This window comes from Panthera leo, chromosome C2 (genome assembly GCF_018350215.1).
Source record: "Panthera leo isolate Ple1 chromosome C2, P.leo_Ple1_pat1.1, whole genome shotgun sequence".
Lineage (NCBI taxonomy): Eukaryota > Metazoa > Chordata > Mammalia > Carnivora > Felidae > Panthera > Panthera leo.
The window spans coordinates 104530758-104549095 of record NC_056687.1 but is presented as its reverse complement, the minus strand read 5'-3'; the positions used below and the strand labels follow the sequence as shown (position 1 = coordinate 104549095).

The 18338-nt window shown below is 40.6% G+C and overlaps 1 protein-coding gene across 1 annotated transcript; it reads left to right on the top strand.

The window, feature by feature from the left end:
* Positions 1-51: 51 nt before the first annotated feature.
* Positions 52-1162, top strand: CC2H3orf80 (chromosome C2 C3orf80 homolog). Its single transcript, XM_042956136.1, has 2 exons — positions 52-873; positions 1072-1162. The coding sequence occupies exon 1, from the start codon at positions 89-91 to the stop codon at positions 827-829; it is 741 nt and encodes a 246-aa protein (XP_042812070.1). The 5' UTR covers positions 52-88; the 3' UTR covers positions 830-873; positions 1072-1162.
* Positions 1163-18338: the final 17176 nt, after the last annotated feature.

Sequence of the window (18338 nt, the reverse complement as noted above, 5' to 3'; positions counted from 1 at the left end):
CGGAGCGCCCAGGGAGGGGCCGACGGACACGCGGACAGACGGATCCCCCAACCCCCGCCCGGGACATTAGCAACGGTCTGCGCGGGCCATGTGGGGGCCCGGGGTCACAGCCGAGGGCCTGTCGGTGGCGCCCGCACCGCCGCCGCTGCTGCCGCTGCTGCTACTGCTGACGCTGGCGCTTGTGGCGCCCTCGCGGGGCGGCGGGGGCTGCGCGGACCTGGCGTGTGGCGAGCGGGAGCGCTGCTGCGACGCGGCCAACGCCACAGCGGTGCGCTGCTGCAAGCTGCCGCTGCACGCCTTCCTCGACAACGTGGGCTGGTTCGTCCGCAAGCTCTCGGGGCTGCTTATCCTGCTAGTGCTCTTCGCCATCGGCTACTTCCTGCAGCGCATCATTTGCCCCAGCCCACGCAGGTACCCGCGCGGTCAGGCGCGGCCCGGGCAAGCACGGCCCGGGCCGCCGGGGGGCGCGGGGCCGCCGGGGGCCGCGGGGCCGCCCGACGACGACGACGACTCGCCCGCGCTAATGCGCGACGAGGCGGCTGCCGGCTCCCAGGACTCACTGCTGGACAGTGGAGGCGGGGGCCGGGGAGGCGGAGGGCGCTCGGCCCCCTCCTGCGCCTCCGAGCACGAGCTTCGCGTAGTCTCGCCGGTCTTCCTGCAGCTGCCCAGCTACGAGGAGGTCAAGTACCTGCCCACCTACGAGGAGTCCATGCGGCTGCAGCAGCTCAGCCCTGGGGAGGTCGTGCTGCCCGTGTCGGTGCTTGGCCGCCCACGAGGCGGCGGCGCCGGGGAGTCAGACGGCGGGGAGGGCCGCTTCCCGCTCATCTGAGCGTCTACGGCCGCTCGAGGACCGCGCGGACAGAACGGGGCTAGGTGGGCTGCGGGTGGGACGCAACGGCCGAGGTGGTACCTGCCACCGCCAACTGCCTCAGACCCCGCCTGGTACCCGGGCCGAATCGCCCGTCGCTCGGCGACTGGGCTGGAGTCACTCCCGTTTCCCGCCCCCACCCCCGTTCCTCACCCCCCCCCCCCTCGAGATCTTAAGTTTCCCTACGTTTCATTCGGTTCAAGGAAACGTTAGGCGCGCGCGGCGGGGGCCACAGCAGCGGACAACCCAGGAGCGCAACTTCGAAGGCCGTCCCTACCCTCAGCCTCTGCTCAGACTGTGTTCACTCGTAAGTGCCTGCTTTCCGAATCAAAGAGAACACGTGAGCCCTTTCGTGAGTCGGGAGAAAGGTAGCAACCTTTAGGGATGAAGGGAAAGGGACGCAGTTCCATACCTCTCCCTCTTGCCCAGACAGGTCACGGTCTCCGAAGATAAGCCAAGGGCTAGGAGCCGTGGGGGTGAGCCACCACTGGAGACTGCTGCGCGCGGTCGGGGAGATCAGCTCCTAGGTATGATTGAATCCCTCCCTTACGGAGAACACCCACCCTCCACCAAAAAAAACTTGCTATCTTCCTGGCCAAGTATAGTCACAGCTGATGGCTCACAATTTGATGAGGAATACCCAGGATATCCAGTTAAGGGGTGTACCTATTGAAGATACAGCATTTAGGTATATTGAAGACCGTATTTGTAATAAGGTACAGTTGGGCTTTTGATTTTTCAGTTACTGAGAAGATACTTATATTTATTTGTCTTTTATTTTTATATTTTTACCATGGATTGAACGTATCAGGAGTGTGTGCAGTTAATGACATGATAATCGTCTTTTCCTCTTTTTTAGGTCTTAATGGCCTAAACTGTCATTATTGTTTAATAAAATGTTGGACATTATTTCATTTACAATGGGGGAAAAAAGGAGGCATGGTCAAAGGAGACAACATATGCGACATAAAACACATGACGGATATCTTATTTTCACTATTTGAGATGAATATATTTTATTTTTAGTACTGTGTCATAACATATAACTTTTTGTAATAACTATAGATTGTGTAGTCTAGGTCTTAATTGTGTCATTCACCACAGTTATATGTAGAAATGATTGATACACGTATGCCGTACCATGAAGCATGATGTCATGCACTTTTCCCTCTATTTTAAAATACATTCCACAACATGATACAAAACATAAGAACTTGTGACTTGTGACTTCTCTTCAAAGCCATAATTGTGCAAGTAATGTACTACAGAAGGATTTAGTCAACCTATCCTAAGAAAAAAATAAATGTCATTGTATCAGTTCCACCATCCTATGAAATGTCCTTTAAGCAAATGGTAATTTAAAATAATATATTAAAATGCATTATGTATAATGTACATATGTATATTGTATATGTACAATATACACATTGTATACCATATAATTATTATACTTTATGATTGTCATGAAAAGTAGGAAACAAAAGGTTTCTCTGCTTGTGGAAAGATGAGCGTTATTAAGAAAGATTTTACACGGGAACCACACATATGTACCTAGAAACACTGATTTTATGATCGAAAACTTTGACAGTCCTGAAATTGTATTAGAAGAAACTGATGATTTGATTAATTTGAGAAATGATTTAATTGAGAAATTACTGTGAGAAAATGATTTAAACTTTTAAAGGCGAATAGAAAAAGTCTGGCAGTTCTAAGAAATCTTAAAATGTCTGAATTGTAATAGAACAGAATGGTTTACTCTAAAGTTCTAAAAGCTAATGACCCTGTCATTGAAATCATTTGAAGTGTATTAAAGCATAGAAAAACATTAAAATCTTTCTCTCTGTAAATTGTATCAGATGTGTGACTATATGGTATGTATTAAAATATGAAATGTGTATCTTTGTTATTTATAAGCAGTCTTAAGCTGTGAGTTGGCAAAACAATGAGTTGAGACTACATGAATTGACAATGGCACAAGATTTAATGAAATCATAGCATATTGAATAATTGCGTATATTCATGTTAGTCAAACACTATAAATCTTAGTTTTACACGTGGCTATCAATACTACCCACCATTCAAACAAACTGGAAAGTTGCCTTAATCTTTTAAATTATTTATCCTTTGAGGGTACACTGTTTTAGACACTTCTTCAAATTCCCCATATCTGAAACATCAACATAAATATCCATATATATATCCATCCTGTATGTTGTTGCTATTACTAACATCTTGACCTTTGCAACAAAATCTTGTAAAAATATACTTATAATATGAATCAAGTATATTTCCTTTGTATCAACTATGGAACAATTCTCTCCCTAAGATTCAGAATGTCTGTAACGTAACAGTAATCATGAAGGAGATTACACTAAATTTTAAAATTACAACAAACTACGTTTGGTTTTTTTCCTAGTCATCACATAAGCTTTTATGCACATCCCTCATTTAATAAAAATGAGTTTGACTCTGTGTTTTTCTTGCACTTCATTGATTTACCAAGCACAATTTTGTGGGAAAAAAATTCTTAAAAACTATTTTTATTAACGATGAATGAATGTGTTTCATGGTAACACAAACACATATATAACACACCACGTTAATACAGAACCTGTGTATTCACATTGCTAAAATATCTGGATAGAAATATTTTTAAGATACTACGGGCAGTATTTAGATGTTCAATTTTATAGATATTACCTGGAAATTATTTATTACATAGAACTAGTAGAGAATAGAAATGTAAAAAACATTAATGTAGAAAAGTTATTCTCTCACTTGAAAATAATTCATGATATGATGATTTTACTTATTTTCAATCTTTTATATATAGGTCAGAGCACAGGTATATATATATATACACATATATATATACATATACACACACATATGTATATATATGTGTATATATATGTATATATTTATGTATGTATAAAATCACCAGTTGCTTAAAGACATGACTATTTTCTGTTTATATTTTTATATATTATATAATTATACATGTGTATACACACACACACACATATAAAATAATCTGCTTAAAAGCAATTTTGTTGTTGGTGTTCAATATCATAACAAAGGGGATAATGTCTTCTTGAGATAGAATGACAGTTTTAAGAGGCCATTAAATCAACCATGGAAAATGGCTTTGGCAATTATGCCAAAGGACATGAGGTGTACTATATAAGGAAAACAAGATTCAATTGTAAAGGCTGAAGGGAATATTAAGGAAATGGCCTCGACAGTTTAAAAGACAATATGCTAAGTACCTTAATGTACTTTATGTATACAGTTTCTCTCAAGTGGAATTAATAAAGGAAACAGTTCATAGCTGGAACTTATTATGTTATAAACATGAATATGGTGTTCAGATTTATACAATGTTCTGTACTGATTTCTGTATAAATTTTATGAACATAATTAATTTGGATTTCCAGATTGAAAGAAACAATGATGAATCGTTTTATTTTGAGCAGCCCAGCGTTAACCATCTCTGCAAAACTGTAAGTTGCTGACAATGAATCAGTGATAGAATATTTGGCAAGTTTATATCTGACCGCACTAGTTTACAATTTACTTTTTCATTCTCCTTTCATCCATTGGTAAAAGATGAAAAGCTAAGGGAAGGTATTTTATCAACAAAGAATGAATCAACAAGCAGCTATCTGTAAGGAATTAAGATATCCTTTCCTCCATAAAGATGGAGGAAAATTTTTAAAAAATAATTAAGACATCCTTCCATCTTTATGAAGGAAAGGATGTCTTAATTCCTTTTTTAAAATTTTGCCTATAAAGTAATCAAATGTCAAATAAAACCAATACTTTGATTATATTTAAATACATATAGAACCTAATTTTATTTATTTTCTTTTACTTACAGAATTTGCTTAAAAAAAAAAAAGATTTTATTTTTAAGTAGTCCCTACACTTGATGTGAGGTTGGAACTCACAACCCTGAGATCAAGAGTCGCTTGCTCCACTGACTAAGCCAGTCAGGCCGCCCTCAGTTTAAATTTTATGACAAAAATTATACTATGATGGACATTTATGTTTGCCATCAACCTAAAGATTATCACTTTTTTTTCCTCTTCAACTTCTTAGCTAAGCACCTTCATTGTCTTGATTTCTCCTAGTTCTTATTTTCTTTGTATGTTGTTATTATCTTGCTTTGAATTTTCAGTAGATGTTTTCACTGAAACACATGTTGTAGGACTCCAAGTTTCTCTTTTCTGTGATTTAGTATCACTCTGGTTATGGCTTGGCCTTTTGCACAGTTTCTTCTTTTGATAAATGTTATTTTTCTGAAGTGTTTTCTTTGTTTTTCTGTTTGCATCTGACTTCTCTTGGTTTCCAGTTTTGAGCCAGGTAGTTTTCCTTTTTATTCATGGAAGGACTGTAAACATATTTTTCGTTCTTATCCATAGAGATTTTATCTTGTCACTGAGCAAATGATCGTATCTTTGCATCCCTCTAGAAAGAATTTTCATTTTTCTGGATCTCAAACGGTAATTCTTGATTTACCTTTTTATATTTTGCTTCCTCACTTGAAATTTTCTAGAGAGATTGTCAGCACTTTTCTCCCTGTCTTTCCCCTAAAAATGTGCCCTCTGCTATATTTATAAGGGCAGAGAATTAGACCCTTGAATCTTAGTAGTGACAGGGACCTTATTTTAGCTTCCAAACCTCAAGGACATTATTTGTCCATTGACTGCTATATCTTTATGCTTCTAGGTTTTCCTCACAGGCATCTTTGTGGTTTCCTCTGTGTCTGTCATTTTATCTGAGGAATAGTTAACTGTTTTCTTCTCATTCTTGCTCACAGACATTCTACTTGTTATACTAGATAAAAGATCATATCCTTCTGTTCTTACAGAGAGGACCTTATTTGAGCCTTTAGACCTCAAGGATAGTTTGATTTACCATTGATTGCTGTATCTTTTACATTCTTAGAGATTTCTGCATGGGCTCTGAACTTCTGTATGTAGTATCACAGTTTTACTGAGTAGATTAGACAGTACCTCTAACTTTACATTTCTTTTATTCCTGCCTCTAGATGATCTTGAAGAATCCCTACTGTAGTGGTTCAGATTTTATCTAAGGAACTGTGAATAGTTTTATCTTCTGCCTCTTTGTTGGCTACGTTTGTTTGATCAGAGAAAGGATTAGAACTCTCCACGTTAACACCTGTTTTATTTTGGTTTGTGAGAATTTTTTTCTTATGTATTGACCAAAGATTTTACCAGATCAAAATTAATATTTATTATTTTCCTGGGTCCTAAAAGTATCTTCTCTTCATTTGTAGGTTTAGGTTTTTTCTTGCAAACTGTTCATTGGTTTGTCACGTTTCTCCATGTGCATGACCCCTGTTGAGCTAGCCAAATGATCAGATTCCCATAGATTTACACCAGTTTACTTCTTCCTCTGATGTTACAGTCTGTGTCTTTTTTCCATAGCTCCATCTTCTGAGTTTTTCTCTTGGAAGCTCTTCACAGTATTCTTTTAATTTTTCTTTATTTGAAGTATTTCTGTTGACATAAGCATCTGAGACTCTAGAGTTCTATATCTGTGTCTGGGATATAGGGACAATGCTGACTCAGCTTTGCTTGAAAATTAACCTCATATTTCTTTACATTCATCTCTGCACATTACCTGTTGGACTAGGCAAGTGTTTAGATTCTTGAAACTTTTATGTTTTTTAGGGTAAATCTTGTTCTTTGAGTAACTCCATCTTGCATGTTCTTAGGCCACACATCTTCAGTTTGAGAGGCATTAATTTTGGATTCATATTCACAAGGACTACAAGAGTTTACTTGGCTGAGATCTGGTCCATCCTTACTTTTGTGCACCGAATCAAACATTTCTTCAAATCCACTATAGTCACCTTCCAAACATCATGTCTTTTGTTTGAAGTCTTCAAGTGCATTTCTCTTTTTTCTTGATGGTTTCGATACAGTACTAATAACTATTGGCTCCAGGTTTTCTTTTGGTGTTTTTTTTTTGAATGTTGTGTGGCTTTCTACATTTTCTTTTGACTGAAAAATATGTACACCATCCCGTGTATGTTCTAATATCTTTTCCTAATACTTGGTTTTCTTTTTTTTAATGTTTATTTATTTTTGAGAGAGAAACAGAGTATGAGCAGGGAGGGGCAGAGAGAGAGAGGGAGACGCAGAATCTGAAGCAGGCTCCAGGCTCTGAGCTGTCAGCATGGAGCCCGATGCAGGGCTCAAACTTGCGAACTGTGAGACCATGACCTGAGCCAAAATTGGATGCTCAACCAACTGAGCCACCCAGGTGCCCCTCTACTACTTGGTTTTCCTGAGTATTTTTAACATCTTTTATTATAGCTATTTTAGGTTTTTCTTATAATCTCTCTGATGTATCTGAATCCTTCCTAAGTAAGGTTATGAGGAAGCTTTTAAAATTTGGAGTTGCTATATCGTAATGCCTGCTGACTCTTCTACTGGCTGCACCTTAGCAGTTTTCCTAAGGTTCTCTTTCATGCCTGTAGGATTTTCTGCCAACTCCCACTTCTGCTTTGGAGCTGTCCTGAGGTTCTTGACACCTGTCAAGTCTTCTCCTGGGTTCTTTTCTTTAGGAGTTTTGTCTGTTGATGCCCATTGGGTCTTCTCTAGGTTCAATCTTTTCCACAGAAGTTTTCAGAAGTTTCTTGATTGTTGGTTCAGCTAATTCACATTCTCCGTGGGACAGCTGGTAGCTGTCCCGAGCTTCTTGTTGATTGTCTTATATTCTAAGGGTCCACCATTTGTTGTGTGATTTTCATAAGGCCCTTGGTTCCTGTTGAGTCTTCCACTGGGTCCACTTTTCCTAGGCATTCCAAACAAACTCCTGATAGCTCTGAGTGAGATTTTCACCTTTCCACATTTCCATCTGGGAGAGAAGGAGTTCTGGTTGCTTTTGCTCTCTGGTTGTATTGCTCGCTTTGGTGTTTTTATGAGCTCTTTGATGCCTTCAGATCTTGTATGGAGTCTGCCTTTTCCTCAGTTGTCCCCAGTGGTCTCCCAAGGGTTCTGAGATTTTCTAATGGTTATGATTTGTGCTTTGGACTGTTCTAAGCTTTTTGTGGAGGTCACAACCATTTGTTTATTCCTCTAGTCCTGTTGGTGTTTGTAGGAATTCTCTGATACCTGCCAGGTCTCCCAAGGTTCTGGTTTCACTTTAGGTGTTTTCAGTAGCCTCCTGACACCTGCTAGAATTTCTACTGGCTCTGGGTTCAGCTTTCAAGTGTTCTAAGCTTTCTGTGAACATAATCATCATTTATTTGTTCCACTGGGTCTTTTGGTATTTATAGGAGCTGATAGCTGCCAGGTCTTCTTCCTTGGGTTCTGGTTTTATTTTAGGTGACTTAAGCATACCTGTGAGGATTCGTAGTTTTTGCTGGGTCTAGTTTGTGCTTTGGCATATTCCTAAGCTTTCTGTGAAACGTATCACCATTTAGTTGTTCCTGTTTATTTTGGTGTTTGAGGGAGCTCTCTGATACCGGCCAAGTCTTCCACATGTTCTGCCTTCTCCTCAGGTGTTTGAAACCACCTCCTGAGGAGTGTTAGAGTTTCTACAGTTTCTGGACTGTTTGGGGGTCTTCCTAAGCTTTTTGTGGACACCTAATTTCATTTCAATCTGTTTATAATGAAGAATTTCATAAGTGAATTTCTGAAACTTATAGTATTGTGTGTGAGTTCTGGCAATTAATTTTGGTAGGTTAAATATCATTTCTAGCAACTCTACCTCAGATTTAAAATTTGGTAGCAATTTATATTGTAGCTATTTTTCCAAAGAGTGAAATGCAAACATGTGCACTATTTTAGACATAAGCTTGGCAGCTGCTGTGAGAAGTGGCACTATTCCCTTGCTACCATGATAATGATAACAATGATAACTATAATTCATTGGATGTTTACATGTGGCAGGTGCTGTTCAAGGCATCTTTCATATATTATCTCATTTAAAATTCATAACAGGAGGAGCTAAGGACTAACCCCATTTTATAGATGAGAAAAGGGCAGCCAGAGAGGCTGAGTAGTGTGTCCAAAGTCACAGGGATGATAAGTAGAAGATCCAGGAGGCAGATCCAGCCTCTCTGACTCCAGAGTTATTACTCTTAACCACTAAATTTTCAACATGCAATTAATTTAACCTCGTAGAATATTTTATTATTAGAGCTGTGGCTATAGCTGCAAAGCATCACATTAGAATCGTCTTTATTTTTTCACAAGCAAAATATGGTAGCTATTATTTGTTATTTGCTGCTCAAAGGAACTATTATTAGGGGTGCCTGGCTCAGTCAGTTGAGCATCTATCTGACTCTTGATTTGGGCTCATATCATGATCCCATGGTTCCATGAGTTCAAGCCCCACATTGAACTAATTCTGTGCTGTTAGCACAGAGCCTGCTTGGGATTCTCTCTCTCCCTCTCCCTCTGCCCCTCCCACTGCTCGCATGCTAGCTTTCTATCTCTCTCTCTCTCTCTCTCTCTCTCCCTCCCCCTCTCCCCCCACCATAAAATAAAATTTTAATTTAGAAAGGTCAAAATTAAAGGAACTATTATTAAAAATATAATGGAATCTAGGCCAGAAATCTTTAATGACTCATAAAATTGTTTGTGGAAACGCATAAATGTTTTATGGATAAAACCTGAAATGGTCAAGAAAAACAACTCATATATTGTTTTTTTGTGTTTCGTTCAGCCAGTTCCTTCAACACCCAAGTGTGCCTCCTTCCTGGTCTGACTTCATTAGTTTTAAAAATTGAAAAACATTTCTTTAAAATAGCTGGCAAATCTTGTCCAGTATCTTAAAAAAATAATAAAAATAAAAAAAACAAAGGTTTTTGTATGCTCAGCATAAAAATGAGAAACATCGAGTCTAACATTATAACTAAATCCTCAATGCCAGCTAATATGGAAACAAGGACAAAATAGCTTCCTAAATTAAGATTGTATTTATATGCTTGTGGTGGAATATGGTTGGTAGAACCTCCTACAGAATAACATAATGATTTAGAGTTGACTGCCCATGTGAATCTCCAGACTCTAGATTTACTAGTTATGTGACCATTAGCAAGTTGCATGACTTCCTAACGCTGTTTTCTCTTCTGTAAAGTGGGGAGACTACCCACCTCAGATGGTTGTAATATTAAAGTATGTATAGGAAGCACTTAACATTCGTGGGGCCTGAGACAGAAAAATGTATTTCATTTTTTTTTTTTTTCTCATTTTTTTTTAATTTTTTAATATATGAAATTTACTGTCAAATTGGTTTCCATACAACACCCAGTGCTCATCCCAAAAGGTGCCCTCCTCAATACCCATCACCCACCCTGCCCTCCCTCCCACCCCCCATCAACCCTCAGTTTGTTCTCAGCTTTTAACAGTCTCTAATGCTTTGGCTCTTTCCCACTCTAACCTCTTTTTTTTTTTTTTTTTTCCTTCCCCTCCCCCATGGGTTTCTGTTATGTTTCTCAGGATCCACATAAGAGTGAAACCATATGGTATCTGTCTTTCTCTGTATGGCTTATTTCACTTAGCATCACACTCTCCAGTTCCATCCATGTTGCTACAAAAGGCCATATTTCATTTTTTCTCATTGCCACGTAGTATTCCATTGTGTATATAAACCACAACAGAAAAATGTATTTCAAGTGCCAGTATATACACACTGGTTGACACTGGGTTCTTGGTATGAAATTCAGATAAAGTTGTGGAAATTCAAAAACTTTCCCAGTTAATCATGGGCATCGATGATTTGTGGATTAAGAGTAGAAACACTTTGATGAAAAACAAAAATTAACTGCACTTAAAAAAGTTGTCAGCTCTTTTTAATGACTGGTTTTGGCTGAGGTGATAGGCTGTGGGTGAAAGATTATGTAGGAAAAGAGAAATGGGATTTGGACAGACAAGGAAGAGTTGGAGTGGCAGACGAAATAAAATGGGAAGGGTTGAGAGTGTGGATACCTTGATGTCAAGGAGCAAGTGTAGTGGGAGAAAGGTAAGAAGGGCTAGAGGTAGGCCAGTGGAGTAGGAGACTGGGATACTGGATCTTGAGACTTCATACATGGAAAAGCTGTGGGTGAGGACAAAGTTGAAGAAGTGGTCTTGGAAGTGGGTCCTAGAGAGTGGACACAAGGCCTGTAGAAATTGAAGAGGGTTCAGGTTTCTGGGGGAATATGAGGACAAGTAGAGGAGAGCAAGTCAGTGATGGCAAATGCATGGCCCAATGAACATTGAAACCCACCTCAGGTATGATAGAACTGAGTCTGACATAAAAGTGTTTAGACATTTCTAATTTTTAACCTGAAGAAGAGAAAGCCAAGGGAATATAACTGTCATGAAATATTTAAAAGGCAAACTTATAGAAGTGAAATTAATCTTTTTTTTTTTTAAACAGGGCTCCAGAAGGTGGAATGTAAAGGTAAAAAAAAAAAAAAAAAAAATCGAACTACAAATACATCAATTTTCCCATCTGCCCATCCACTCATCCATACACTATTCGTTCAGCCACCCAACCATTCTGTAACTTACACTGAAACTGATTTGAGGTCATTTGCAAAAATGACACACAAAACAAGATCCTCAAAAAGTAATTAAAGGAACCAAGGCAAAAGGGAAAAGCAAAGCTGCAAAAATAAGGTCATACCTTGGTTCTGAGTTTTATAGCAGGAAATAAAAAGTTCAATTAAAGGATTCAGTGTTTGTAAGTAAAAACCAGAGGTGCTTGAGAGAAGCATAAATCTTCCTGGTACTGAAATCTGGAAGAAGTTTCTCCTGTAAGTTCTCATAAAGAGGACACTGTAGGGACACCTGGATGGCTCAGTTGGTAGAGCATGCAACTCTTTTTTTTTTTTTTTTTTTTAAGTTTATTTATTTATTTTGAAAGGGGTGGAGGGGCAGAGAGAGAGGGAGAGAGAATCCCAAGCAGGCTCTGCACTGTCAATACAGAGCCCACTGCAGGGTTTGATCCCACAAAATGTGAGATCATGACCTGGGCCAAGATCAGGAGTCAGAGGCTCAATTGATTGAGCCTCCTAGGTGCCCCAGAACATGTGACTCTGGATCTTGGGGTCATAAATTCATGTTGGGCGTAGAACTTACTAAAAAAAAAAAAGGTGGGGGGCACCTGGGTGGCTCGGTTGGTTAAACAGTTGAGTCTTGATTTCAGCCCAGGTTATGATCCCAAGGTTTGTGGGTTCAAGCCCTGCATTGGGCTCTGTGTTGATAGTACAGAGCCTGCTTGGGATTCTCTCTCTGTCACTCTCTCTGCCTCTCCCCCATTCACATGTGTTCTTTCTCAAAAAAATAACTTTAAAAAACACTAATGTCAAGAATGACACATTCAACCATTTTTACACTAAGTATGTTACATAGGGCTTTTAAACATGAGATCCTCAGTATAGGCATAATATTGTAGATCAGTACAATTTTGCAAGGAACTTAAATAATGTAGTTCAGTAACTCTTAACTCCTAATTACTTGGTCCAATCCCAAAACAGGTTATAGTCTAAGGAATAGATAGCCATATAACTTCCAAATACTTCTTCCAAATATTTCCCCCAAGTGTTTTAAAAGTCATTTTTGTTGGGAGCGGTTGGAAGACGGCGGCATAGGAAGACGCTGGGCTCACCGCGCGTCCTGCTGATCACTTAGATTCCACCTACACCTGCCTAAATAACCCAGAAAACCGCCAGAGGATTAGCAGAACGGAGTCTCCGGAGCCAAGCGCAGACGAGAGGCCCACGGAAGAGGGTAGGAAGGGCGGCGAGGCGGTGCGCGCTCCACGGACTGGCAGGAGGGAGCCGGGGCGGAGGGGCGGCTCGCCGGCCAAGCAGAGCCCCCGGGTCTGGTTGGCAAAAGCGGAGGGGCCAGACGGACTGTGTTCCGACAGCAAGCGCGACATAGCATCTGGGAGGTCATAAGTTAACAGCTCTGCTCGGAAAGTGGGAAGGCTGGAGAACAAAGGGAGGGAAAGCTGCTGAGCACCCGGACGGCAGAGCTCAGCTTGGCGGGGAACAAAGGCGCTCGCCAGCGCCATCTCCCCCGCCCATCCCCCAGCCAAAATCCCAAAGGGAACCAGTTCCTGCCAGGGAACTTGCTCGCTCCGCGCAAACACCCAACTCTGTGCTTCTGCGGAGCCAAACCTCCAGCAGCGGATCCTACTCCCTCCCGCTGCCACAGGGCCCCTCCTGAAGTGGATCACCTAAGGAGAAGCGAGCTAAGCCTGCCCCTCCTGCCCCCGTGCACCTTGCCTACCCACCCCAGCTAATATGCCAGATCCCCAGCACCACAAGCCTGGCAGTGTGCAAGTAGCCCAGACGGGCCATGCCAACCCACAGGGAATCCCGCCCCTAGGAGAGGGGAAGAGAAGGCACACACCAGTCTGACTGTGGCCCCAGCAGTGGGCTGGGGGCAGACATCAGGTCTGACTGCGGCCCCGCCCACTAACTCCAGTTATACACCACAGCACAGGGGAAGTGCCCTGCAGGTCCTCACCACTCCAGGGACTATCCAAAATGACCAAATGGAAGAATTCCCCTCAGAAGAATCTCCAGGAAATAACAACAGCCAATGAACTGATCAAAAAGGATTTAAATAATATAACAGAAAGTGAATTTAGAATAATAGTCATAAAATTAATCGCTGGGCTTGAAAACAGTATAGAGGACAGCAGAGAATCTCTTGCTACAGAGATCAAGGGACTAAGGAACAGTCACGAGGAGCTGAAAAACCCTTTAAACGAAATGCAAAACAAAATGGAAACGACGACGGCTCGGATTGAAGAGGCAGAGGAGAGAATAGGTGAACTAGAAGATAAAGTTATGGAAAAAGAGGAAGCTGAGAGAAAGATAAAAAAATCCAGGAGTATGAGGGGGAAAATTAGAGAACTAAGTGATACACTAAAAAGAAATAATATACGCATAATTGGTATCCCAGAGGAGGAAGAGAGAGGGAAAGGTGCTGAAGGGGTACTTGAAGAAATTATAGCTGAGAACTTCCCTGAACTGGGGAAGGAAAAAGGCATTGAAATCCAAGAGGCACAGAGAACTCCCTTCAGACGTAACTTGAATCGATCTTCTGCACGACATATCATAGTGAAACTGGCAAAATACAAGGATAAAGAGAAAATTCTGAAAGCAGCAAGGGATAAATGTGCCCTCACATATAAAGGGAGACCTATAAGACTCGTGACTGATCTCTCTTTTGAAACTTGGCAGGCCAGAAAGGATTGGCACGATATCTTCAGTGTGCTAAACAGAAAAAATATGCAGCCGAGAATCCTTTATCCAGCAAGTCTGTCATTTAGAATAGAAGGAGAGATAAAGGTCTTCCCAAACAAACAAAAACTGAAGGAATTTGTCACCACTAAACCAGCCCTACAAGAGATCCTAAGGGGCATCCTGTGAGACAAAGTACCAGAGACATCACTACAAGCATAAAACGTACAGACATCACAATGACTCTAAACCCGTATCTTTCTATAATAACACTGAATGTAAATGGATTAAATGCGCCAACCAAAAGACATAGGCTATCAAAATGGATAAAAAAACAAGACCCATCTATTTGCTGTCTACAAGAGACTCATTTTAGATCTGAGGACACCTTTAGATTGAGAGTGAGGGGATGGAGAACTATTTATCATGCTACTGGAAGCCAAAAGAAAGCTGGAGTAGCCATACTTATATCAGACAAACTAGACTTTAAATTAAAGGCTGTAACAAGAGATGAAGAAGGACATTATATAATAATTACAGGGTCTATCCATCAGGAAGAGCTAACAATTATAAATGTCTATGCGCCGAATACCGGAGCCCCCAAATACATAAAACAATTACTCACAAACATAGCAACCTTATTGATAAGAATGTGGTCATTGCAGGGGACTTTAACACCCCACTTACAGAAATGGATAGATCATCTAGACACACGGTCAATAAAGAAACAAGGGCCCTGAATGATACATTGGATCAGATGGACTTGACAGATATATTTAGAACTCTGCATCCCAAAGCAACAGAATATACTTTCTTCTCGAGTGCACATGGAACATTCTCCAAGATAGATCATATACTGGGTCACAAAACAGCCCTTCATAAGTGTACAAGAATTGAAATTATACCATGCATACTTTCAGACCACAATGCTATGAAGCTTGAAATCAACCACAGGAAAAAGTCTGGAAAACCTCCAAAAGCATGGAGGTTAAAGAACACCCTACTAACGAATGAGTGGGTCAACCAGGCAATTAGAGAAGAAATTAAAAAATATATGGAAACAAACGAAAATGAAAATACAACAATCCAGATGCTTTGGGATGCAGCGCAGGCAGTCCTGAGAGGAAAATACAATCGCAATCCAGGCCTATCTCAAGAAACAAGAAAAATCCCAAATACAAAATCTAACAGCACACCTAAAGGAAATAGAAGCAGAACAGCAAAGGCAGCCTAAACCCAGCAGAAGAAGAGAAATCATAAAGATCAGAGCAGAAATAAACAATATAGAATCTAAAAAAACCGTAGAGCAGGTCAATGAAACCAAGAGTTGGTTTTTTGAAAAAATAAACAAAATTGACAAACCTCTAGCCAGGCTTCTCAAAAAGAAAAGGGAGATGACCCAAATAGATAAAATCATGAATGAAAATGGAATGATTACAACCAATCCCTCAGAGATACAAACAATTATCAGGGAATACTATGAAAAATTATATGCCAACAAATTGGACAACCTGGAAGAAATGGACAAATTCCTAAACACCCACACTCTTCCAAAACTCAATCAGGAGGAAATAGAAAGCTTGAACAGACCCATAACCAGCGAAGAAATTGAATCGGTTATCAAAAATCTCCCAACAAATAAGAGTCCAGGACCAGATGGCTTCCCAGGGGAGTTCTACCAGACGTTTAAAGCAGAGATAATACCTATCCTTCTCAAGCTATTCCAAGAAATAGAAAGGGAAGGAAAACTTCCAGACTCATTCTATGAAGCCAGTATTACTTTGGTTCCTAAAGCAGACAGAGACCCAGTAAAAAAAGAGAACTACAGGCCAATATCCCTGATGAATATGGATGCAAAAATTCTCAATACGATACTAGCAAATTGAATTCAACAGCATATAAAAAGAATTATTCACCATGATCAAGTGGGATTCATTCCTGGGATGCAGGGCTGGTTCAACATTTGCAAATCAATCAACGTGATACATCACATTAACAAAAAAAAAGAGAAGAACCATATGATCCTGTGAATCGATGCAGAAAAGGCCTTTGACAAAATCCAGCACCCTTTCTTAATAAAAACCCTTGAGAAGGTCGGGATAGAGGGAACATACTTACACATCATAAAAGCCATTTATGAAAAGCCCACAGCTAACATCATCCTCAATGGGGAAAAACTGAGAGCTTTTTCCCTGAGATCAGGAACACGACAGGGATGCCCACTCTCACCGCTGTTGTTTAACATAGTGTTGGAAGTTCTAGCATCAGCAATCAGACAACAAAAGGAAATCAAAGGCATCAAAATTGGGAAAGATGAAGTCAAGCTTTCACTTTTTGCAGATGACATGATATTATACATGGAAAACCCGATAGACTCCACCAAAAGTCTGCTAGAACTGATACATGAATTCAGCAAAGTTGCAGGATACAAAGTCAATGTACAGAAATCAGTTGCATTCTTATACACTAACAATGAAGCAACAGAAAGACAAATAAAGAAGCTGATCCCATTCACAATTGCACCAAGAAGCATAAAATACCTAGGAATAAATGTAACCAAAGATGTAAAAGATCTGTATGCTGAAAACTATAGAAAGCTTATGAAGGTAATTGAAGAAGATATAAAGAAATGGAAAGACATTCCCTGCTCATGGATTGGAAGAACAAATATTGTCAAAATGTCAGTACTACCCAAAGCTATCTACACATTCAATGCAATCCCAATCAAAATTGCACCAGCATTCTTCTCGAAACTAGAACAAGCAATCCTAAAATTCATATGGAACCACAAAAGGCCCCGAATAGCCAAAGTAATTTTGAAGAAGAAGACCAAAGCAGGAGGCATCACAATCCCAGACTTTAGCCTCTACTACAAAGCTGTCATCATCAAGACAGCATGGTATTGGCACAAAAACAGACACATAGACCAATGGAATAGAATAGAAACCCCAGAACTAGACCCACAAACGTATGGCCAACTCATCTTTGACAAAGCAGGAAAGAACATCCAATGGAAAAAAGACAGTCTCTTTAACAAATGGTGCTGGGAGAACTGGACAGCAACATGCAGAAGGTTGAAACTAGACCACTTTCTCACACCATTCACAAAAATAAATCCAAAATGGATAAAGGACCCGAATGTGAGACAGGAAACCATCAAAACCCTAGAGGAGAAAGCAGGAAAAGACCTCTCTGACCTCAGCCATAGCAATCTCTTACTCGACACATCCCCAAAGGCAAGGGAATTAAAAGCAAAAATGAATTACTGGGACCTTATGAAGATAAAAAGCTTCTGCACAGCAAAGGAAACAACCAACAAAACTAAAAGGCAACCAATGGAATGGGAAAAGATATTTGCAAATGACATATCGGACAAAGGGCTAGTATCCAAAATCTATAAAGAGCTCACCAAACTCCACACCCGAAAAACAAATAACCCAGTGAAGAAATGGGCAGAAAACATGAATAGACACTTCTCTAAAGAAGACATCCGGATGGCCAACAGGCACATGAAAAGATGCTCAACGTCGCTCCTTATCAGGGAAATACAAATCAAAACCACACTCAGATATCACCTCACACCAGTCAGAGTGGCCAAAATGAACAAATCAGGAGACTATAGATGCTGGAGAGGATGTGGAGAAACGGGAACCCTCTTGCACTGTTGGTGGGAATGCAAATTGGTGCAGCCGCTCTGGAAAGCAGTGTGGAGGTTCCTCAGAAAATTAAAAATAGACCTGCCCTATGACCCAGCAATAGCACTGCTAGGAATTTACCCAAGGGATACAGGAGTACTGATGCATAGGGGCACTTGTACCCCAATGTTTATAGCAGCAATCTCAGCAATAGCCAAATTATGGAAAGAGCCTAAATGTCCATCAACTGATGAATGGATAAAGAAATTGTGGTTTATATACACAATGGAATACTACGTGGCAATGAGAAAGAATGAAATATGGCCTTTTGTAGCAACGTGGATGGAACTGGAGAGTGTGATGCTAAGTGAAATAAGCCATACAGAGAAAGACAGATACCATATGGTTTCACTCTTATGTGGATCCTGAGAAACGTAACAGAAACCCATGGGGGAGGGGAAGGAAAAAAAAAAAAAGAGGTTAGAGTGGGAGAGAGCCAAAGCATAAGAGACTGTTAAAAACTGAGAACAAACTGAGGGTTGATGGGGGGTGGGAGGGAGGGGAAGGTGGGTGATGGGTATTGAGGAGGGCACCTTTTGGGATGAGCACT

Coding starts and splice junctions, on each gene's coding strand:
- CC2H3orf80 (XM_042956136.1), top strand. CDS start 89: ATGTGGGGGCCCGGGGTCACAGCCGAGGGCCTGTCGGTGGCGCCCGCA.